This window comes from Ursus americanus, chromosome 4 (genome assembly GCF_024610735.1).
Source record: "Ursus americanus isolate L20-20 chromosome 4, mUrsAme1.1.p, whole genome shotgun sequence".
Taxonomy (NCBI): domain Eukaryota; kingdom Metazoa; phylum Chordata; class Mammalia; order Carnivora; family Ursidae; genus Ursus; species Ursus americanus.
This window is the reverse complement of record NC_142130.1, coordinates 49884874-49910069: the sequence shown is the minus strand read 5'-3', so window position 1 is coordinate 49910069 and position 25196 is coordinate 49884874. Positions and strand designations below refer to the sequence as shown.

At 35.8% G+C, this 25196-nt stretch overlaps 1 protein-coding gene across 2 annotated transcripts in view; it reads left to right on the top strand.

Annotated features, from left to right (window-relative positions):
• The window catches only part of ALCAM (activated leukocyte cell adhesion molecule), a 202977-nt gene that overhangs the window by 140884 nt on the left and 36897 nt on the right, over positions 1–25196 (top strand). For both annotated transcript variants that reach the window (XM_045785287.2, XM_045785286.2), the window contains exons 2-6: positions 6163–6263; positions 10121–10340; positions 16856–16920; positions 18158–18245; positions 18705–18887. In XM_045785287.2, the coding sequence (XP_045641243.1) occupies positions 6163–6263; positions 10121–10340; positions 16856–16920; positions 18158–18245; positions 18705–18887 (657 nt within the window). The remainder of the gene's footprint in view (positions 1–6162; positions 6264–10120; positions 10341–16855; positions 16921–18157; positions 18246–18704; positions 18888–25196) is intronic.

Genomic DNA, 25196 nt, shown 5'->3' with positions numbered 1-25196 from the left:
GTATTTTAAAAATTTTGTTGCTTTTGTAGATCTCCTTTCTATGACATAATATAGGTTATTATATTGACCTATTGTTTACTAAAAAGATAAAGAATTCAAGCATTATAATATACCAAACTCGGCAGTGAAGAGCACATATATTAAAACATATTCTTGGGTACTAGCAGTATTTTATAATTTAGTAAGATGGCCCTTTCCCCTCTAAATGTTATTCCACAGTGCCCTAACCATTTATCTAAAAGATATACTATAATCCATGTATAGAATTGTAGCAACCGGGGGTGCCTGGGTGGCACAGCGGTTAAGCGTCTGCCTTTGGCTCAGGGCGTGATCCCGGCGATCTGGGATCGAGCCCCACATCAGGCTCTTCTGCTATGAGCCTGCTTCTTCCTCTCCCACTCCCCCTGCTTGTGTTCCCTCTCTCGCTGGCTGTCTCTATCTCTGTCGAATAAATAAATAAAATCTTTAAAAAAAAAAAAAAGAATTGTAGCAACTGCTAGAAGAAAGAGAAAGAAAGAATCACCATACTCTTTCTTTATCTGTAGGCATTACAGAGTTAGACCTACATCCTAGTATGTGACACTGGTGAAAGACTGTCCAGAAAGCAAATTTTGAATAAACATCTTCCTTTTGCAGATTCAGCAAACAACCAGCTTGGTCCCCAAGTACCCATTTGTTGAAGGGAAATTGAAAAAGAGAGTAGGAAAACCCTTTTTTCTATTTCTCAAAATAACATATTCCATCAGATGTCTTTGCCTTTCTGCCATCCATTGTGAATTACTTGGGAATTACAAGCCCTGTCCCTCTCTCTCTCTCTCTCTCTCTCTCTCAACCTCCCTCTGTCTCAGTTCTTGTTATATATCACATGACCTTGACAGAAATCTTAAATTCTTATTTAATGCCATAAAGAATAGGAGGAATTATGAAGTACATTTGCCTCATTGAGTCATAAAATCACAGGTTTGAAAAACACTTTAAAGGTATTTAAAGGTACCTATTTCACCCTCTATCAGTAGATATTTTATCATATTAAATAAAATACATGTAATATGTGTAGCTTAGAAAACCTATATAGTATGTATAATTTGTACTTGATTGTGATACATGAAGTAGATTTGCTAAAATAGAGTATTTTTTTTGTAATCTCTGTGAAGAGATTGGATCTCAAATCTTTGGAGTCAGGACTCTATCTCCCTGTCACAGTTGAATATAGTATAGGATGTTCTGTGAGGAAAACAACGTTGATAATAGCTAAGTGTTATTATGTGTCACTTCCTCCTCCACCCCTCTCTTCATATTCCTTGGTTATTTAGTCCTGTACTAAGATTCTACTTTACAACAATGAGCTCTTTAAAGGAAACCAATCTTATGGAATACAGAAAGCCAATAGTAGAAGATCTAAACTAGCAGTTTTCCACTAAATGGGATTTGGTGGGCAGTTTTGCTTTCCAGGGGACATTTGTCCTGTCTAGAAATTTCTTGTTGCCATAGCGGGGGTGGGGGGGGGGTGGGAGGGTGCCACTAGTATCACCCAGTGGGCAGAGGTGAGGGTGCTCTTAAACATCCTACAACACATGGGACAGCCTCCCCATGGTAAAGATTTTTTCAGCCCAAAATGTCATTAGTGATGAGGTTGAGAAACACTGCTATAAACTGATGTTAAGAAATACTTTTGTGTTTAATTAGAGTTATATGCGTCTTAATTCATTAATAAAGCACATAGGGACACTAGCATGTTTACCTGTCAAAATCAGTCAAATAAATATGAAAGTAATTTCTAAGGATAGCTTTCTCACTTCTACTTGCTTCCTCCCCAACAATTCATCTGCGTGAATCAATTTCTCTGAAATTTCTGTAGAACCGTAATATAGTTCTCATGTGCTAAGTTCTGTGCCAGTTGTGATTGTGAACAACCCTTCTCTGGCACCTAACAGAGCTACAGAGCTCAGAACAATGCTTTTAAGGATGATGATGCTATCGAAGTATCAATGCAATAAAAAATAATTAACCACGCTAAACTTAGACAGCATGTGAAAATAGACTCTTTCATTCTCATCCTCTCTTCTCATCCTCTGCTTGAAATGTAGTGGCAGGTTCTGAATTTTAAGATCCCTCCACTCAAATGTCTATATATCAACAATGCACAGAGAATGATCACTCTGAACTTAGTTTATACAGGAAAAGTGTATTCACCAATATGGACGCAATTATTACATTTTTATTAGTTCAGTTAGAAATAAACTGTGTTCACCTAATTTTGAAATTAAGCCAGAGTCCGTTTCAGTGCCTCCTTAAATTATTTCCTGTACAAAATGCATAACCATAGCTGTGTTGTATTTATGATCACTTGTCTGAGATTTGGTACGTCAGAATTACTGGGCTAAGAGATTTTTCTTATGCTGTGCTCTTCCCATTGTGTTTTTTATTGAATTCTCCTATGTAACCTTTTTAGTTCTATTGTTCTTTATCTTTAGTTAATAACTCTTCGTAAAAACTTCTTAAATAATTACACTGCTTCTCGTGTGTAACACGTTTTTGCATTTTATTTTATGTTGTGACATTTTGATAGCCATGGTAATGTTAATAATTCATAACAATACCTTACATTTATAGAACATATTTAATGCAGAAGGTTTTTAGCCCAGTTTAAAATATCTTATGATATATGCATACACACATAGATAGAACACGTACCACACAGAAATGCACACTTGTGCACACACTCATTCCTTCTATATTTTATATTTAACTTCTTTGAGGCAGGACATCATAGGCATTCTATATTTGCAATAGTGTCCAATAATCTCTAGGCTACAAAACCATGAATAATTTAACCAACTAATATTGCAGGGAGAAAATTGCAGGGGAGTTTTTGTGAGTTAAATTCAGTTCAGACTTGGCAAATCAAAGATAAAATCTTTGCTTCTGTGAAAAGTATAAACAGAACCATTTGTGTTGACAGGTACTTTGGGTCTCACTGGCACTTCATCTCAAAGGCTGAGACATCTGTAGAAATCAGGATGCTAATTCATCACCCAATCATAGTGATTTTGTAGCCACTTTCTCTCTCCAGGGCTAGGGATATTAGCTCTACCACAGATTGAAGCCTTGAGTCTTTCTATCAGATGACCCTGGAAGTTGGTATACTCTTAGAAAAGAGGAAAGTTGATAACTATAGCAAACTTGATAATTATTTCTGAAATCTGTGACTCCTAATGCAGTCCAGCTGATTTTCATCCTGTGTGCCCTAAGCCTAGAGACTGGTGCTTCTGTCTGTAATCATTGGCCTTTTACCTACTGCCCTCATGCTTGTCACACGTCTTATTTCCCTTAGGTTTCTTATGCTCTAAAGAGTCCTGTCCTGGCTATTTGGGATATCAAGCTGTCATTAAAAGACCCAAACTCACGAATTCTCGAATACTTTTCAAAACAGCCCTTTGCTTTGTGGTCATCACAGTAAGATAAAGAGGCATTTCACATTATTTGTGCTCTGTGATCTGCTGATGATAATCCTTAATTTCTCCTGAAATTAGTAATACAGTTTGGTAGGCAGAAATATTCTCTTCTGTAATTTCATCCATGAGCTCCTATAAGAATGTTTGCTTTGTGTTTATTTCTCTTCAGAAATGAGTGCCAAATGCCATGCAAGCATTAAGTCCACATTCTCTGCATATCAAAGGCAATCTAGGACAGCCTTTAGGGGACTATGTGGTAGGAATAAGAATTCCCAAAGTTCCAATGGTACCAACTCCTCCCTGATTTTCAAAGATGTTAATTTAATAACCAAAATGGAAAGGACTTCAGAACATTCAACTGAGATGCCAGGCATTGCCCCTGGGGATACAAAGATAAGAATATATGGTCCCTTCCTTGTTGTCGCACTTCACTAAGCTAATAACACAGGATGTACTTGAAATTCCTATAGCTTTGAAACCTGTTAGAAAATTTGGTATCTATATAGCGCATTGAAATTCTATAAGGAAGAGAAAAGAAAAATGGTCTGTAAGAAATAGCAAAAAATTACATTTTTTTGCATAAAGAATTTTCTTGTTTTCCCTGTGTACCTGGCAAAGGATTCACCTCCTTGGTACCTAAGCTCTGCAAACTGTTTTCACTCCTTGACTAACCATGGGAGTACTGCCAATTGTCAAAAGAAGGTGTGCTTTTACAAGTGATAGGAGAAATTAGAGGGGCATGTCCTGCCATAATTTAAGTTATAGACCCAGATCATCTTTGAGTCGTTACATATTCAAGTGACTTGCTTCATACTGGTGAAAAAACAAAACATTAAATCACAAAATTGTTTTCTTGGGTTGGCATATCTGTGCCGGTGCAGTGCATGAACAGATCTTAAAATACATGATTAAAGTTCCACATTTAGCATACGAAGTATTGTAGAAAACAAGTACTATACTGAGAAATAATTTCTTAATTCTCACTAGTTCGCATATCTGCAACCACATATCTAAACTTACCTCACAATTTGTATTTTAACAAGGCTGAAGAGACCATGTCTTCATTTATAGTCTTGCTCTGCAACAGCTTGAAGTTAAAAGGAATTAAAGTTACAGTATGGGAAACACTAAACAATTTAAAAGCTATTGAGGTAATTTTTATTAGAATACTGAACATACGATAAACAGTTTTGGTAAACTACTTTTCTCCAATAAGAGTGAAAAACACATTATCATGACTTAAACTTTGTATTCTTTATTTTAACAAATGTTAAAAATGCCGGAAACTAGTTGTTTTGAAGCATATTTACTTGAAGTTTGTGTTTCTTGTAATGATTTTGTTCACTGGGGCAAAATTGCTTTAAAGAGAAGTACCTTCCTCAGTCGACAGAATTTTTAAAAAGGAATTTTATTACCTTTTTGTCTTTACCAAGGTTAATGATTTTTATCCCTATATGAAATTTCCCTATGCATTGTGATTGATGGGTAACAGTGAGAGATAATGTCCACTGTCTTATTTCCTCAGAAAGTCATAAAATGGTATTTGTATTTCTAATGGCCTTAGCTTTGCACTTCAGCACCACCTGGTGGACAAAATATCTTTTTTCCCCCTCTACAGTTTCAAATTAAGTTACCCTGTTCACACTATATCCAATTATGATATATCTTAACAGATATTTAATTGTTAAATATTTAATCTTAAAAACCACTGTGAACAAAATAAGGTAAAAAATTCTGAGATGTTTCTTAAGTACTCTTGTCAAGTTAAATGCCTGAGTTTTTAAACTTCATGAATATATACAGATTTGAATAGTATGTTTCATACTTATGCAAAAGTTGTGGGGTTTTGACATTTTAATTTTTTGTCATCTACATTTTTTTCTCAGTAAAGAATTAAATAAGACCAGGAAGTTTTCTGTACCTTAGTAGCAAATTATGGTTTAAGTTACATTGTCTACCCAAAATTCAGGGTAACCCACTTAGTAAACACTTTACAAAGAATTTTTATACTACAGATTCCTATCTTTTAAAATATTTTATGCATAATTAAAATTAAACCTAATATAGTAACCATTGCTACTATAAAATTAGTCATTTTCCTACTTAAAATTAAAATTTAGTTGTGGTCTTATTTGTGTTAGTTTAGTTTTAGTAGTTTTAAAATTTTTTTCCAGAAGATAAATTTGACGATATTTTCAAATGAAAAACAAATATATTTAAAGCTAGTTTTGAGAATTTTAAACATGGTAATCTTTGTGCGGTCCCACATGTCTATGAAATGTAATATATATATATATTATGTATAACACATATATATGTATTGTATATATTATACGTATATATGTATATTTATATACGTATAATATATATATAATATATATGTTTTCTATGACATATATATTTAGGAAAAAAAATATACTTTCACATTCCACTATGTTCCTTTGTAGCACACACTTGTCTCTTCCCTGGTAAAATTGAAGGGTCTATAAATTTGAAATGTATGACATTCAAAGGCTTAGTAGCTAAATGAGAGTTGTTGATATTTAAATAGGAAATATGTTCTAGCTTCATACTTTTTGTAGTCATTTAAGATAAAATTATAATAGATAATCGTCAGAAAGGCACACAGCCTGAACTGAAGTTATTTGCTTAGTTACTTCAAGGAAACACTTAACATCTTCTCTCTCTCTCTTTTTTTTTTCTAAAGGACTTGGATGGTATAGTGTAAACTCAGCGTATGGAGATACCATTATCATGCCTTGCCGACTTGATGTACCTCAGAATCTCATGTTTGGCAAATGGAAATATGTAAGTGTCACCTACTTTGGACTTGGCTAATTACTTCTAGTTGTTTTGTTGTTGTTGTTTTTGTTGTTGTTTTGTTTTTTTGGGTTTTTTTTTTTTGAGATAATATTCCTTCTGTGAGTAAGTGTGAATTTCAAATTAACATAATGGCAAATATTCAAGTATGGGTACAAATGTAGGAAGGTAGAATTATGTGTTGAGTATCTCAAAAGAGTAATTCCTAAGTCTTACATAAGAAGTGCTATTTTAAAATAAAGCCAATAAACACGTAATTCTTAGATCATATTAGTCTGAAAGATTTAACCTTAAATGTTAGAGGCAGAGGAAAAGGCAGAGTTCCAGAGTAAAATCAGTGGCGTATAGAAGAGAGCTTAGTGGAAGTTGGCAGCCTTTCTCCACATACTCATGTCTGGTGTGGCTATTGCAAAGACAAAATACAGCAGTTGCTAGAGTACCCAAATATTCATTGGGAGTTAGTCATCAGCATTAGAAGCTTGTTCTGATGTTGTCTTAATGCTGTGTTGATGCGGCAGGTCCTTTTTATATGTAACAGTGTTTATTTTACTCCTTTCTTGCAGATAGCAAATCATACTTTCTCAGATATCGCAGATGGGTCTGGAAATGGAGGGTAGAAACCCTGGTAGATGATGTGGGGTGGCTAGGTAACATCGACTGATAAAATGTTTCAATTTAATTACGGAAACCAACAAAAGGTTTCTGTGTGGCACAGTTTCCTAATGCTGAATCACATGAGACTCATGGTAGTTTGCAAGTTTAAAGTAGACATATGCTTCCTTGAATACTATGGCAGTTTTTCTCAAGTTCCTTGAAATGTTAAAAGGTATTTTAATAGGAAAAAAAATCTGATAGTCAAATAATTTTTGAAAACTTTATCACAGTTCTTCTCAGAGCCTCTCATGCACTAAGATGTGTTCTGAACTGTCCATGCTTCATTCATTTCTTAGGTTTTTTTAACCACCCAACTTTTTCTCTCAAATATCTGCAAGAACAAACATGCAGAACGCACTTTGAGTAATGTGCCTAAGATTGCACCCAAGGAAGGGGTAGAAGACAATCTTCAAAATGCGGGTTCTTAAGTCAGACCCATATGTTCTACCATATACTTGCTGTGGGATTCTGGACAAATGAATGAATCTCCATTTTCTCATCTCTATAAAGGAGGTAATAAGAATAGTCTTCCCTCAGTGGTGTGAGGGTTACATGGAATAATTCATAGCAGAATATTGACCCAGTGCTTAGCACGTGGTCCGTGTTCTGGCTGTGGGGCTCAAAGCTCATGTGCCTGTGGGGAGGTCATGTGACAGCAGAGGAAGGGAGTGAGGTGGCCCAGCACTGCCCTGGACTCTGCTGATACTTGGCTCACGATGGGAATTTTGAACTATTTCTGGTTTACTGTAAAAGTGGAAATAGGAAGTTAAGGCCTATGAGGACAAGGTGTATTCACACCTCTCAAACTCCAAGCGAGACTACCACATGCTTCACCGGTTGAGTCAAACTTACTGCCAAAATAAATGGAACACAGATGGTGAAAAACCATGATCATAGGCATTCCTGATGATAATTCAGGGAATAATTTTCACCCAAACTGAACTGGTACAGTGGTAGTGGAAACAATAATGACAATTTTCCAATTCTTAATTAAAGCAAAAAGCTTTGGCAATACACGGATGAGATCATTTGAAGTACCATGTGCTCTAAAGCCAGTGTCGATGTGCAGGCATCGTCTACAAGCTCTAATTTAATGAAAGCTGAAAGACAAATGGTAGGTTTGGAAAGAGTGAAAGGGGGCAAACATAGAGAAAGGCTGGATTGGCTTCTCCCCTCCTGCCCGGTCATCTCCCTGTGAATGGAGATCATGGTTCCCTGTGAGCCTCTCCGCACTTCATCCCCACCTCTTTTTTTTTTTTTTTTTAAATGTTCAGTTAGCCAACATATCATACATCATTAGTTTTTGATGTAGTGTTCAACAATTCATTAATTGCCTATAACACCCAGTGCTCATCACAGTTTGTGCCCTCCTTCACCCCGTCCTCTTCTCCAGCATCTGCCTCAGTGCTGGGACAGAAGGGGCATCTAACAGCTATGGAGAATGCTGCAGTGAAGTCATCATGGAGCCAGACTGTAGAGCTCCAGCCTCTGCTCTGCTGAGATACAAGAGCTGGGCCCTTGGACAACGTATTTAACCGACTTCTGTCTCTACTATATAATCTGTAAATGAATCTAATATTACAAATCTAACTTACAGGGTCGTTGGGAGTATTAAATCTGTTACTACGTGGAAAACCCAAGGAAAGTACCTGGCATATGGTTGATAACTATTATTTATTGCATGAGTGTATGGATACAGAAATATAAGGGACTGGTTTAACATATTTCTCTCAGTGAAGGAATGATTTAGAGCAAGGATTTGCATTGTAAACCTGTGACAAAATTAAAAAATTTAAGGAGAAGATTTTTGGTGTATTCAGATATTCAACCAACTAAAACTTTTGGACTCTAAAATTGGCTTAGTAATTGTCTTGGCTTGCAGTGCTGTAACAGAATACCATAGAGTAGGGGGATTCAACAACATCTGTTTATTTCTCACAGTTCTGGAGGCTAGGAAGCCCAAGATCAAGGTGCTGGCAGATTCGGCTCTTTGTGAGGGTCCTTCTCTTGATCTGCAGACAGCTGCCATTTTGCTATGTGCTCATATGACCTGTGTTTTCATGGAGAGAGAGACCTCTCTTCCTCTTCTTATAAGGGTATTAATCCTGTCATAAGGGCACCATTCCAGTACCTCATCTAAAGCTAATTACCTCTCAAAGGCTCCACCTCCAAATATCAGCACACTAGGGATTAGGGCTTCGACATATGAATTTGGTGGTGACACAAACATTTAGTCCATAACAGTAATAAATATTAATAATTTTTAAAATGTAACTCCCCATAGTACCTTGGAATTTGCCATGCACTTTAAAATGTTTTATCATATTTTATTTTCTCAAAGGCCTTATGAGGTAAGTAGAAGAGGGATTGGCTCCTATCTTAGATTAAATTGCTTATTGGCTAAGAGAATTTTTGTGGGAGCAAAGGAAGAGATGAATTATATGTCTCATGCTCTTGCATAATTGTCCATGCCAGATTATATTTTATTTTGATAATAAGTTTTTATATGAAAGCTCTTTGAGCTAAGTTTTATGACTCAGATAGCAAAACTATGGATTTTAGTGATTAATCTGATTCCGTTGCTTAATGGACATGATTGTTTCACAAGGGCAAATACCGTTCCTCCATCAAGACTCATTAAATTATATTATGAGTAAAGGTCAGCTCTGTCAGTTTTGGCTGAAACTGAAAGGTGTGGATGTTTAAAGTATGTGGATTAAAGTAATGAATATACAAAAGATAACTGCCCAGGATTTCTAAATGAGTATTTGCAGCCCACGTGTATGCTTGCTGTGATGGTTAGCTGAATATCATTTTGTGCATTTGTGTGTTTGTTTTCATCTATTTTTTTTTCTTTTAAATTAGATACACTGCCAGCCTTTGTTGGTTTCAGAACAGTCACTAATTCTGTCCTTTGGATACAAGAAAAGTTCAGATTCCAATAGCTCTGTCTTTCCATTTTCATATATTTAAACTGATACCTGTAAAAGAACTTACAGCCTCTCCTCTTATGATGAGTAATTTTCTATAACCAAAGATTTATGTGAGGCTCATATCCAAAATTATTCCTTTTGGACAGAACTATAAATCTTGGTGGAAGAATATGGCCAAGAAATTTTGTTATTCTGGATGTAATCCTGAAACATCTGAATATGCTTGTTTTTAAAATGTATTGTTATTTTAATTTTTAGGAAAAGCCCGATGGCTCCCCAGTATTTATTGCCTTCAGGTCCTCTACAAAGAAAAGTGTGCAGTACGACGATGTACCAGAATACAAAGACAGATTGAGCCTCTCAGAAAACTACACTTTGTCTATCAGTAATGCAAGGATCAGTGATGAAAAGAGATTTGTGTGCATGCTAGTAACTGAGGACAACGTGTTTGAGGCACCTACAATAGTCAAGGTGTTCAGTAAGTAGTCTGCAGTGTAACTGCTAAGTGGGATTGATGGCTGGTACTAGAAAATGTTCTTTAGAAAGAAGAGTGAATGCTCTGTAGTGTCTCCGCAGCAGGCATCTCTCTAAGAGGACTTCTAACGATCTTCATTCTGCTCATGCATGCTGTCAGGGAGGAAAACAAAAGCCCTGAAATTCAAATAGGAGTTTTGCAGTGAGGAACTAAAAGAATATTCTCTGTTGTTTTGTTGGGTAAAATTTCCTGTGATATGAAGTACTACTAAGTGAACACTGGCATGTGATCTTTAACTTTCACTGACATGTACAAATAAATATTCTCTGATATATGCATACATATGTGATACATACATAGAATCATGCTTGTCATGCACACATGTATGTATTAGGCTGAACCATGTAAAATTAACATTTTGATGGGGCGCCTGGGTGGCACAGCGGTTAAGCGTCTGCCTTCGGCTAGGGCATGATCCCGGCATTATGGGATCGAGCCCCATATCAGGCTCCTCCGCTATGAGCCTGCTTCTTCCTCTCCCACTCCCCTTGCTTGTGTTCCCTCTCTCGCTGGCTGTCTCTATCTCTGTCGAATAAATAAATAAAATCTTTAAAAAAAATTAACATTTTGATATATTAAACAATAAATACAGGTAAATCCAAACATCTTATAACTTAGAAATATGTGTGTGTGTGAATATATGTGTGTAAATAGTATTATACACACACAGACACACACATCTATCTATCTATCTATCTATCTATCTATCTATCTATCTATCATCTATCTATCTCCTGGCCTTTAATAATGTTGCTTTAGTTCTTCAAAGTGTTCAGTTGGTTTAGAAAATTGCCCCCAAATAAAAAAGTTACCACACCCTGAATGTGTATGTGGAATACATCAAGGGGAAAGAGTAGAGTAGGGCTGGAAGAAGAGAAGCCAGTGGAAGAAACTTGGAGTAATTACTGTAGGCATTATGGCAGCGTTACTTTGCCCAATGATAACATATAGTTAATATTACTGTGCACATAGCTATGCAAATGAATGACTTGAGAAGTTCTAACTAAACATTTTATCTTTTAATATTCAAATTAAAAAAAATCCCATCTCCTGTTACATCATAATAGAAATTACAGGGAGAAAAATAGGTCTCAAAATTTTCAGAATGCCAGTCTTTTTTAATTAGGGAAGAAGGTCTCACTTTTCAGTGTTTTCCCTCTGCTTTCTGATAACGTGGCAGCACCTACAAATTATTAAAATAAATAGGGAAGAAAGAAGCTCAGAAGGTGACTACAGCAAACAACAATGGATTTTTCCCATTTCTCTTGTATTAGCCTGTGTGACTAAGTAGCACTGTCCCTTAAGTATTTATGTAGATTTCAAAGCTCCTGTGGGCTCATGACATGGATTCAGAGAATTTTTGTACTATCAGAGGAAACCTTTGTTCTCCAGAAGAACCTTGTAAAAGCATATTACATGTTTCAGTTGATTAACTTTCAGCTTAGAAGGCACTTTCCAGAAACCATCCACCCTTCTCAATCATTTAACGAATCACATCAAATTCCAAGTGTTTGCAGTCATGCCTTCCATTAAATACCCCAAATAATCTGCATCCTTTATTTACCAATGTCCCATTTTTTTTTCTTTCTTTTATTTCACTATGATGTTATTAGGAAGATCGATGGTGCACTGCTAGGGACACTTTTTGTAAAGAGAACAACCACAACAATTTTTTAAATTAGGCCATGATGTCATAAATATAAGTACACAGCAAGAATGTAAGATAGTAGGTAGAGATTAAGTCATAGCACCCTGAAGGTTATGTGTATTGCTTTGTCATTGTCAGGTTTCTTTCTCACTGTGTTAAAATTCTCAAGTATCAAGCTAGTCTACAAGAAAGTTGAGAAAATCCAGGTTGTTTCCTTTAGAAGAATCATTTGTGACAATTTTCAGAATACACTTAAAGAAAATACCATACAGCAATCTAAAAAAAAAAATCCAGTTGGTCTACTTTGATAAAAATTTGTAAGCTATTTTGGAATACAGGAGATTTTGATGATGGTGAAAACAAACTCACACCCCACATACTGGCAGCATCCCCTGCCCCCTTCTCTTTTGAATGTTGTTGAAAACAAAGTGATTCTCAGAAACAGAATTTGCATTCCAGGCTCTGGGCCAGGGAGAATTTAAATAGACAAGTTACACACTCTTGAAAATGGCATTTTATGCTAGAAACCATGGGACCCTCCAAGTCCAATTAAATGAACAGCACAGCTCATGATAAGGAAAGTGTTTGCAAGAGCATATAGGGGCTTTAGCTTTTTAAAAAAATAATGAATTTACTTTGGGTCACATTTTGTGAAGCAAACAGCAGCTGTGAAAGGGAGACTTTTATTCTGTGCATGGGTATATTGCAGTCACTTAAGAGTTACTAGGCTCGTCAATCAGTGCTCTGTTTCCTTCTGTCGAATCACCTAGCAACACGCATTGTGTACTGCGGAACTGAGTATGGTTGACGTGAGCTAATCCCAGATCAGCTTGCTGCAGAGTGCCATCCTCATGGGCAAACTCAGACTGTTCTTATTCCAGCTGGAGGCCATGACTGATGACTCCATTACCTCTGGTATAGGTTTGTTTGTTTAGTTTTAAATTATACCTCAGATACAATAGCCATGCCCATAAAGCACCCCAGATTCAATTAAGTCACATTCTTTATGGCCACGAGTACAGCTTTTTTAAAAAAGAATTGAATGACATCAAAATTAAAATGTGTTTGCATTTAATGCACATTTGAAATTAATAAAAACATTCAGAAACATCAATAAAGGCTTCGAAGTTCCCAAAGGTTTGTTTCAGTCATTGTGCAAAAGTTCCTCAGAGGTCAAATGGGTACCCAGATTGCCAACTGGCTGTCTGTGCTGGAACAGAAAAATCCCTGACTGGTCATCAGAAGACCTGACTTTGTTAGGTCTGTTGCTAATTTCTGACCTTGGGGAAGTTTACTGGGCTGGGGCTGCTTCTCTCATCAACAGTAATATAAGTGCTTTGAATTTGAGGGTGGTTTTCCTACTGTGTTCCTAGGATCCTCCTGAGGAGCTCCTGAAGAGGGTAGGAGAAGGGGCGGCACTGCTCTTATTAGCTAAAATTCCACCCATGCTACATTTCAGTTTTTTCATGGTAATTCAGGGAGTAAAAAAAGGGAAAACGATTCCAGCTCTAAACAAGCATTTGAAAACCACAGTCGAGGCTAATCTGTTAACCCTCTTGTACTCTTGTCTGTGGCATTAAAAGGAAGACTGCTTCCATGACATGGAGTCAGTCTACACTTGGACCAGTTCTTCCCTTAGTATTGGGCAATGCAGGTTGACTTCATGCAGTTAGTTACAGCTTTCATTTGGACACTATTCTCAGTGTTTTATCACAATTGAGCATCCTTCCTCTCACCCTCCCTATGCAAGTTAATCAACCTGCAAGGATTTTTCTTTTTAAATGAAGGCAGCAGAAAATGACCTATTTAACAAATGAGACCTACACAGTATATTTTATTTCAATTCTTTAATATAAAAAATACCTTTCCCATCTCATGAGGAAAATAAACAACGATTCCATGCTAACAGTTGTTTACTTAAAGTACACCAGAATTTATAAGAGTTATTACGGACAAAGTACTAAGGGGAGAGTTCATGAGTCAGTGTAAGCAGTTAGCCTCTCTTTTCTTGCCTTCCTCCCATATCAAAGTGAGCTCTCCTATGTGTTGATTTTGGTAGTAACACTGTAGATTGTGGGCAATAGAGAGCAGTTTTGCCTTCATCACTTCATCCTCAGCTGGCTGTGATACCCTTGACAAAGTTATTTTAATAATGCAAATAAATCTGTTCTGTGACTTTCCCTTTCAATTCTATGCTTGGTTATGAATCCCTGAATTATATTAAGGCATAATTCATGGAAAGTTTTTTTTTAAACACTTTGGAATCAATATGCAATTTTGCTAAAATAGTACGTGTCCTCTTTTATAGTCCTCCAACTAATATCCATTGATTGTTGCAAACTAATATAAGAGAAAACTACATACAAAATATCTCATGGGTTTGAAATAAAAGTTTCAGAGAAAAGAACTCAAAAGAATTGCAGTAGTACCACCATTACTTCCACAATACCCACTGTGTCTCTCTTCCAAATAAAAAGATGAGGTGTAGACTAAAGAGGCCTAAACTTTAAACATTCTTTCACCAGGTTTCCTGGATTTTCCACAGTTTCATTTTCTTGATATAAGTATAAATTTTAGAAAATATTTGTGGAAGGAACATATACATGGCCATGTGTAAAGGACCAACATTTGTAACACACCAAGTATTTATGATCTTATGTGCACTGATAAAACATCAGAGGGTTTACAAAGCAGAGAAATACATATATTCGCCTAAGAGGAAGTATGTGCCTGACTGTTTTGGTGAACTAGAATGTAATGCAACTTAGCAACACTGCCCACCCACATTTTGTATTAAAAGACTCAAAAAAAAAAAAAAAAAGAACCTCAGTTTTTCCAGATGATTTTTTAAATCTCTTTTTATATTCCAGGCATAGATACTACTGAGGGGGAAACAAAAAGCCACTTGTTCTTTTTCTCTTGTTAATTTTGACTCTTGATTGACTACATAAATTAATATTTTACCTCTCTCAGAAAGGTATCATGAAACACTTGATTTTAGTTCCCAGAGAACTTTGGCTTACTTACTTAAGCACCGAGAATTTTCAGTTTGTTTAAATATTTTGGATACATCCCTCTCTCAGATATTTTAGACATTTGTCTTAAAACATAAATTCAGAACAGAATTTAATGGTTTATCAGTAATTTGGAGTTGTAATTGAACATTAATGGCGTTACATTAAAGTCGTGGTAACACCAGTGCTTACTGATACGTGGAAGGCTTTAAGCCCCTACCATATGTTTCCCAGAAATTGCTCTTTATTTTGACTTTTGGTCCGTTTTTAATAATTTTTTGGTCACATTTCTAACAGTCAGGAAATCAGATGTCACTTCTTGTTTGCATTAATGTAACGGTCTCTGTTCTACTTTTCTATTCTTCTGTATTTCTTTTTTTTTATTTTTCTATCTTTCTTGTGTTTTGTTTCCAATCTGTGTATTTAGAAAACAATCCACCTTGTGAAAATTGAATTAGAATTATGTTTCTAGAATTAATAGAAGTAGGCCCTCCTATAATTAAAGTGCAAAAGTTGAACACATAGGAAGATTTACTATTATTATTCATTGTTCCAATTTCTAATATAAAACAATTGCAAAAGGGAAATTAACTCTCCATAGTAACATGAAGAAGTTTACATATTTTTTACATACAGTCTTGGTGATAGCCATTTTGCTGTTCCAGAGGCTTTCTGTCTTCATCCTTATTTTCTATAATGGTCTGAGTAGGCAACATGTCTGATAATGGAATTCCAAATTGAGTAATAATATATAAAAGCCAACTTAGTCTAGTTTGGTAATAGAAATTAAAGGTATTGGAGATGGTATACAATGAGACTATGAATGAAAGGATTATTGGTTTTCTTTATTTGTTTATATGAGAATAGAATAGTTTTTGCTCCATGAAATTCACAAAAGTCAGTGACAAAGAGGCAATATCCATTTTCTGAAGACTAATTGTTAGACCTAATTAAAAAGTAAAAAACCCATCAGTGATAGATAACTAACAGCGAAGAGTAAATAACTTAAAATTTAAGTTTGAATAATACCTTGTTGCTGTGATTTTTAACCAGTTCTTCCTGAACACTCTCTTAGAACGGATGCTTATAGAACTTCTTGTGTTTGAAATGCTTCTGTCCATTATCTCAGTTCCAAATTTGAAGGATTTCCCTACATTTATAATTTCATAACATGATTTCACTTTAAAGATAAGGTTTGAGATACACAGAAAACTTGAACTTCTATATCCTGTAACTCCTTTTAGTCACCATGATTTTAGAACCATTATTCTTAAACTTCAATGTGCCTGAAAATCTTATAGAAAGCTTATTTTAAAAAGTAGATTTGTAGGACCGTGCCTAGAGATTCTAATTCTGGCCAGGGAAGGCTTAGAAATCTGCATTTTTAATAAGTACCCTTTGTGGATTTAGGTCTTCATCTAAAGGTAGCTGGAAGTCATTAATATGTAGAAAGTACACATGATAATCAATTGGCAATAATATTCATATTTAGTATATTAACCTCCGTTTCACTGTCAAATCCATATTTACTGCTTATGAAGCATTCAGAAGACATTACCAATGTTTTACTCAAAGGAGTAATAAGCATTTAAAATAGTATTTAATATAATAAAGCAAATACTTGAAAGGGAGTGGGCTAACCAGATTTCTTAATTACAGATTATATGGGAATGTCTTTTTTATTTTGTTCCTTGTTTTTGTGCTTTGAATAAGTGAATTATTTTTCTATAATCCAAATCACAAATGTCCTTTTATTCTTTCTTGTGTACTTAAAACCTTTCTCTGCTTGACTTTAGAGCAACCATCCAAACCTGAAATTGTAAGCAAAGCGCCTTTTCTCGAAACAGAGCAGCTAAAAAAGGTAAGACTTAGTCTGATTCGTTGCCTTCACTTAGCCTAATGTTAAATGTCTTCTCCTGCCCTCAGATGCGAGAACAAATAAGATAGACTTTGTTCTTGTGAAGTTAACAGTATTGCAGATGCCAGTCAGAAAGTCTGCCTGAGTTAGAGTGGGAACACTGAGGAAGATGTAGTCATTTCCAGAAGGGGAAGGGGGGGGAGGTGAAGAGGCATAAGTCTTTCTTGTATGAATGAACTGAATATTCAATGGAGTCATGAAAGATGAGTAGATTTTCTTCAAACTAAAGGTAGAAATGCTTTCCAACAACATGAAATAATATGACGTGAACGAGAATAGCATTTTTAGGAAACATCGTGTTATTTGAGTTGCTGGAACTTTGTGTGGTAAGACGGTAGGCAAGAGAGTGCAGTAAATGATAAATCTGGAGAAGTACAGAGAAGCTGGATTATGACAAGCCTTATGTCGTGGAGGGAGTTTGCACTTTATTCTGTTGGCAGGTTAAACTATTGAAAAGTTGAAGTAAAGATGTGAGGAAGATCAAATTTAACAGTCACATTAAGAGGTGTGAAGAGAGGCTGTATCGAGAGGGGACAAAGCTGGAGGTTATATTTGGGCACATCAACTAATAATCTTATTTTCACTAAGTAAAATACCTACATTTTCCTTTGTGAAGAAAAAAATACAAACAAGTTAAAAGTTCTTTGAATCAGATTAAATTTTACTTCATAATATTATTTGATAAATGCTAAATATTAAAGTTATAACACATTTGAAGAAAAGTGGCGGAAAAATTACCATACAGATTTGGTAAGTATATGTATCTGAACTTAAGGTAGAATGAAACAGAAGAGGTAGCCCCACTTTCACACCGTTAATGATTCTTGCATGCTGAGATCTGTGAAGCATGGGAATAGCCAATGTTAATGTAGTTATGTTATTTACTTAATGCTAAAAATGAATTACGTCAAAATGAATTTGGTAATGTTTTTAGACAAATGTGATTTTATTAATAGTGGCAGCATCTATTGCATATTTTTAAATGGTCAAGACCAGAATTTTAAGTACAAGGCGTTGTTTTTAAATGCAAGAAAGCATGTATCCAGTCCCCAGTCAGTGCTTGGATAATGAATGGGTCAGGAAACCTTTGGGAGAGCTGCACCCCCTGAGGAGTCCAAAGCTTTCAAATTGACAACCACTGATGGAACCAGGGTAGCAACATTTCCTCTTCATTTTGCAGTTGGGAGACTGCATTTCAAAAGACAGTTATCCAGATGGCAACATCACGTGGTACAGGAATGGAAAAGTGCTACAACCCCTTGAAGGAGGTGGGTAAGAAGTGGGCAGTAAATTCAGATGACCTGTTTTGACTTTCTCTTGTCTGGGCAGTCCTTAGGCCGCTCTGCATCTAAATGCATTGCCCTTTTTGACCTATGGCTCTGCGCTTTGTTCCTTTAAGTAACCATTAAGTCATTAAGTGATTTTTTAATAACATCATTTTAGTCCTTGTGCAGAAGAATCAAGAGCAGAGAAAAATTATTTCTGTATATGGCATGTTCTAGAAGTTAATGAAAGTGAGTGGGAGATAGGATTCCAGGATTCTATTTCTGTCTATGTCTCTGATTTCATGGTTTTGAAAAGACATTCTACCTCAGTACATGTCAATTTTCCCTCCCGTTAAATACAGTAAGAAGGACAAAACCACTTCTCAAGGTGTTGCGACATTTAACAAAGGATTGTGATTTTCCAATGAAAGATGCTATCATTAATGTTCTTATTTTCTTCAGTGGTGGTCTTAATTTTTAAAAAGCAAATGGACCCAGTAACTCAGCTCTATACCATGACTTCATCCCTGGAGTACAAGGCAACCAAGGCTGACATACAAATGCCATTCACATGCTCTGTGACATATTATGGACCATCTGGCCAGAAAACGCTTCAGTCTGAACAAGCAATCTTTGATATTTACTGTAAGTAACTCAATATACAATTGTGTAATTTTAATGTCTTAGAGTATTCATATGCTATTAATTTTTCAAGTCCTAATCCACATGCTCTTTGGATTGTGCTTTCAATCCCCCTTTCCTGTTCTGCAGTACTCAAATAATTTCCTTCTCCTTGGAAGACCTGTAGAAAAAACGCTTATCCTATCTTACGATTCCTTTCATTTTCCCCTCTGTCATTTCTGAACATCTCTTCTGTATTCTGCTAGATGCTAAGTTCCTTAAAGGCAAGATCTCTAACTTAGTTTGATCCCTTCCGGTAGTCCTCAGCCTGGCACATAAGCTATGAATTTTGTAGGAGTTAAAAATGCCATCTGATTACTTTCTGAATAAAGGACAGAAGAATAGAAGCTTATGACTGATTGGTCTTCTAGATGTGGGATTTCCATTTTAATGAAAAAAATTATTTTAATAATGAGATCAGTTACATAAGTTTAAATAGGATATTGTATTCCAAGACATTTTGGTTAACTTTATTTCATAGATTTGAAACACAGGATATTAGACTAAAAAGGAAGCTTCTTGATCATCTGATCTAACTCCATTATTTTACTAAGCATAACGTGAGGCCCAGAGCCTTGCCCTAAATTAGCTGTAGAGACTGGGCTAGAATTCTTTTCTTCAATGCTATTCTCTGTCCTATAAGACAGGTGCCAAGATTTGGAGCAAACAGGCTGATAGTCCAGGTCCAGCACAATCAATTTCTGTGTCTTTCTGGAAGAGTAGCTGACTGCTTTAGGTCTCAGTTTTCTTATCTTGAAATGGAAAAAAAACTCTGTGTTGTTATGGAGATTAAGTGAAATCACAAATCTAAAATAACATCCTATATTGCTTATTAAATTCTTGTTATTAAGTACTATTGTTATTACTATATGATCATTATTACTACATACGCATAGAACTAGAGATATTATTTTTGGAGAAATGCAAGAAAGAATTTCAATAAATTATTTTAAAAAAAGAATCAAAACTTCTTGTAATACTGTCTTATGTGGTAGAATAACCTAATATTTCTATGTGTATTCTGGAGGAAGAACAGAAATGCCAGTTGAGCCTTTGTAGCATTTTATCTCCTCTACATTTCTGTTTTGGTTCCATAAAGTGCAGAACCTTATATAAGAACAAAACCGACATTCCACTTGCCCTAACAATAAGGGATTGTTGTGCCTTAAACTTTGTATCTAAGTTTCAACTTATATACTGACTTAAAATTGAGGATTTAAAGGATTTCATTATGTGCAACTTATCTGAAATCAAACTGTTATTTCTGTAAGTAAAGGCAGAATTCTGTCTGTTCAAAAATGTTGAACTGGAAATAAACTATCTTGGTGTAAGTGCAGGAGTACAAAATAGGAAAGAGCATCAAGATGAGTAATAAGGACCGGAAAAGTGGCTTCAGAAAAAAACAGGAATGTATGTTATCAGGCATGAAGAGCTGGGTAAGCAGAAAAGTCCTTGGATGAATAAGAAGGAAATGATTTTACTGTGGCTGGCTGGGGTGGGGGGTGCATTTGGCACAGCTTTTGAGAAGCCGCAATGTATGCTTCCTGGTAAAGATATAAAAGTGCTTAAGACAGAGTCCTGACATTCAAAGAGTTTACTACTCCAACAGAGCAATAAAATACCTACATCAGGAGGAAATTGTAATTGTCAGTGCAAGGTTGCAAGTGGTAAGTGACACTCAGAACTCAGTGAATAGCCCTAAGAACTCAGATGTCCAAGGACAGTGATTCTCAAACTTTTGTGTGCATCAGAATCACCAGAAGGACTTAGAACACTGATCACTGGACCCTGCTCTGAAGTTTCTCATCCAGTAGTTGTGGGGAGAGGTCCAACACTCTGCATTTATGCTGGTGATCTAATGCTGCTTATGTGAGGACCACACTTGGAAAACCACTACTGTAGGTGACTTCAGAGTGGAGAACGAAGGAGCTAAACAGAAAGGACAGAGTATATTCAGAAGGAAGAAATTTGATCAGTTCATCTTGAGGAAGATGCACTAGTCCACTCCTGCCCTAGTCTTCCTTACCCTTTCCAGTCGGTAATGAAGCTTTATAGAATCTAGCTCTTCTATGTTTATCTGATTCTGCCTTCTGATGCTGCCTGAGAATATGCCACCATTCTTCATTGCCAGTATTTCTGTGATTTCCAGAATAATACTCCTTTCTGTTCACTCCAAACTGCCCTCCAAGCTGCTGCCAGAAATCCCTTTTTAAAAACAAATGTGACCATGTTAGGTTAGTGCTATGATTACAATTCTCTAATAACTCCCCAGATCTCTCAGATTAATCTTCATACTCCCTGTTTTTTTTCTTCCAAGTTTTTATTTAAATTCCAGCTGGTTTACATACAGTGTAATATTAGTTTCAGGTGTAGGATTTATGATCCATCACTTACATACAACACCAGTTGCTTATCACAGCAAATGCCCTCCTTAATCCCCATCACCCATATAACCCATCCCTCTGCCCACATCACCCCCAGCAACCCTCAATTTGTTCTCTATAGTTAGAAGTCTGTGCTATGGTTTACTCTTCTCTCTCTTTTCTTCCACCTATGTTCATTCATCTGTTACATTTCTTAAATTCCACATATGAGTGAAATCATATGGCATTTGTCTTTCTCTTACTAACTTATTTTGCTGAGCATAATACTGTCTAGCTCCGTCTGTGTTATTGCAAATGGCAAGATTTCATTCTTTTTTTATGGCTGAGTAATATTCCGTTGCATATATATACCGCAACTACTTTAATCATTCATCAGTTGGTAGACATTTGGGCTCTTTCCATAATTTGGCTATTGTTGTTAATGCTGCTGTAAATATCAGGGTGCATGTTTCCCTTCGAATCAGTATTTTTGGATCTTTTGGGTAAATACCTAGTAGTGCAATTGCTGGGTTATAGGGTAGTTCTATTTTTAACTTTTTGAGGAACCTCCATACTGTTTCCTGGAGTGTCTGCACCAGTTTGCATTCCCATCAGCAGTGTAAGAGGGGTTCCCCTCTCTCTGCGTCCTCACCAGCATCTGTTGTTTCCTGAGTTGTTACATTTAGCCATTCTGACAGGTGTAAGGTGGTATCTTATTGTAGTTTTGATTTGTATTTCCTGTTGATGAGTGATGTGGAGCATCTTCCCATGTGTCTGTTGGCCATTTGGGTGTCTTTGGAAAAATGTCTATTCATGTCTTCTGCCCATTTTTTAACTGGATTATTTGTTTTTTGGGTGTTAAATTTTTAAGTTCTTTATAGATTTTAGATACTAACCCTTTATCAGATATGTCATTTGCAAATATCCTCTCCCACTCTGTATGTTACCTTTTAGTTTTGTTGATTGTTTCCTTCACTATGCAGAAGCTTTTCTTTTATCTTGATTAAGTCCCAATAGTTCATTTTTGCTTTTTGTTTCCCTTGCCTCCAGAGACACGTCCAGTAGGAAGTTGCTATGGCCAATGTCAAAGAGGTTGCTGCCTGTGTTCTCCTCTAGGACTTTGATAATTTTCTGTCTCATATTTAGGTCTCTCATGCATTTTGAATTCATTTTGGTGTGTGGTGTAAGAAAGTAGTCCAGTTTCATTCTTCTGCATATTGCTGTCCAGTGTTCCCAACACCATTTGTAGAAGAAACTTTGTTGAAGATTAGTGGGTCTATGTCTGATTTTTCTGTTTTGTTCCATTGATCTACGTATCTGTTTTTATGCCAGTACCCATACTGTCTTGATCACTATTGCTTTATAATACAGCTTGAAGTGCAGAATTCTGATGCCTCCAGCTTTACTTTTCTTTTTCAAGATTGCTTTGGCTATTTGGGTATTTTGTGGTTCCATACAAATTTTAGGATTGTTTGTTCTAGCTCTGTGAAAATTGCTGGTGATATTTTGATAGAGATTGTGTTAAATGTGTAGATTGCTTTGGGTAATATAGGCTTTTTAACAATATTTGTTCTTTCAATCCATGAGCATGGAATGTTTTTCCATTTCTTTGTGTCACCTTCAATTTCTTTCATAAGTGTTCTATAGTTTTTAGAGTACAGATCTCTTACCTCCTTGGTTAGGTTTATTCCTAGATCTTAATGGTTTTTGGTACATCTGTAAATAGGATTGATTTCTTGATTTTTCTTTCTGTTGCTTCATTATTGTGTCAAAATGCAACAGATTTCTGCCTGTTGATTCTGTATCCTGCAATTTTGCTGAATTCATGTATCAGTTCTAGCAATTTTTTGGTGGAGTCTTTCAGGTTTTTTACCTAAACTATCATGTCATCTGCAAACAGTGAAAGTTTGACTTCTTCCTTGCCAATTTGGATGCCTTTCATTTCTTTTCTTTTTTTTTTTTTTTTTTTGTCTAATTGCTGAGGCCAGGACTTCCAGTACTATGTTAAATAACAGTGGTGAGAGTGGACATCTCTGTTCCTGAGTGTAGAGGAAAAGCTCTCAATTTTTCCCCATTGAGGATGGTATTACCTGTGGGTTTTTCATATATGTCCTTTATTATGTTAAGGTATGTTCCTTCTATCCCTACTTTGTTGAGGGATTGAATGAATGTTGTACTTAGTCAGGTGCTTTGTCTGCATCTATTGAGAGGATCATATGGTTCTTATCCTTTCTTTTATTAATATGGTGTATCACATTGATTGATTTGCAAATATTGAACCACCCTGGCAACCCAGGAATAAATCCCACTTGATCATGGTGAATGGTTCTTTTAATGTAATGTTGATTTGATTTGCTAGTATTCTGTTGAGAATTTTTATGTCCATGTTCATCAGAGATACTGGCCTATAGTTCTCTTATTTTAGTGGAATCTTTGATTTTGGAATCAGGGTAATGCTGGCCTCATAGAATGAGTTTGGAAGTTTTCCTTCCTTTTCTGTTTTTTTTTTTTTTTTTTTTTTTGGAATAGTTTGTGAAGAATAGGTATTAACTCCTCTTTAAATGTTTGGTAGAATTCCCCTGGGAAGCCATCTGACCTTAGACTTGTTTGTTGGGAGATTTTTGATTATTGATTCAATCTATTTGCTGGTTATTGGTCTGTTCAAGCTTTCTATTTCTTCTGTTTCAGTTTTTGTAGGTTATATGTTTCTAGGAATTTATCTATTTCTTCTAAATTGTCCAATTTGGTGGCATATATTTTTCATAATATTCTCTTATGATTGTTTGTATTTCTTTGGTGTTGGTTGTGATCTCTCCTCTTTGATTTTTAATCTTATTTACTTGAGTCTTTTCTTTTCTATTTGAGAAGTCTAGCTAGGGGTTTATCAATTCTATTAATTTTTTCAAAGAACCAGCTCCTGGTTTCATTGATCTGTTCTGTGTTTCTTTGTTTGTTTTTTTCTATATCACTTTTTTCTGTTCTAGTTCTTATTATTTCCCTTCTTCTGCTGGCTTTAGGCTCCATTTGTTGTTCTTTATGTAGCTCCTTTAGCTGTAAGGTTAGGTTGCATATTTGAGATTTTTCTTGCTTCTCGAGGTAGGCCTATGTTGCTATGTACTTCCTTCTTATGAACACTTTTGCTGCATCCCAAAGGTTTCTGACCATTATGTTTTCATTTTCACATGTTTCCATGTATTTCTTTATTTCTTCTTTAATGTCTGGTTGACCCATTCATTTTTTATAGAATGTTCTTTAACCTCCATGTATTTGTGTTCTTTCCAGTTTTTTTCTTGTGGTTGACTTCAAGTTTCATAGCCTTATGATCAGAAAATATGCATGGTATGATCTCAGTCTTTTTGTACCTGTTGAGGCCTGATTTGTGACCTACTATGTGATCTGTTCTGGAGAATGTCCCATGTGCATTTGAAAAGAATGTATTTTCTGCTGCTTTAGAATGAAATGTTCTGAATATATCTGTTAAGTCCATCTGGTCCAGTGTGTCATTCACAGCCGTTGTTTCCTTGTTGACTTTCTGCTTAGATGATCTGTCCATTGGTATAAGTGAAGTTTTAAAGTCCCCTACTATTAATGTGTTATTATCAATAAGTTCCTTTATGTTTATTATTAATTGTTTGATGTATTTGGGTGCTCCCATGTTGGGGGCATAAATATTTACAATTGTTAGATCTTTTTGTTGGATAGACCACTTTATTATGATATAGTATGATTCTTCATCTCTTGTTATAGACCTTGGTTTAAAATCTAGTTTGTCTGATACAAGAATTGCTGTTCCAGCTTTCTTTTGACGTCTTTTTGCATGGGAGATACTTTCTGTCCCTTCACTTTCATCTGCAGATGTCTTCAGGTCTGAAATGAGTCTCTTATAGGCAGCATATAGATGGGTCTTGCT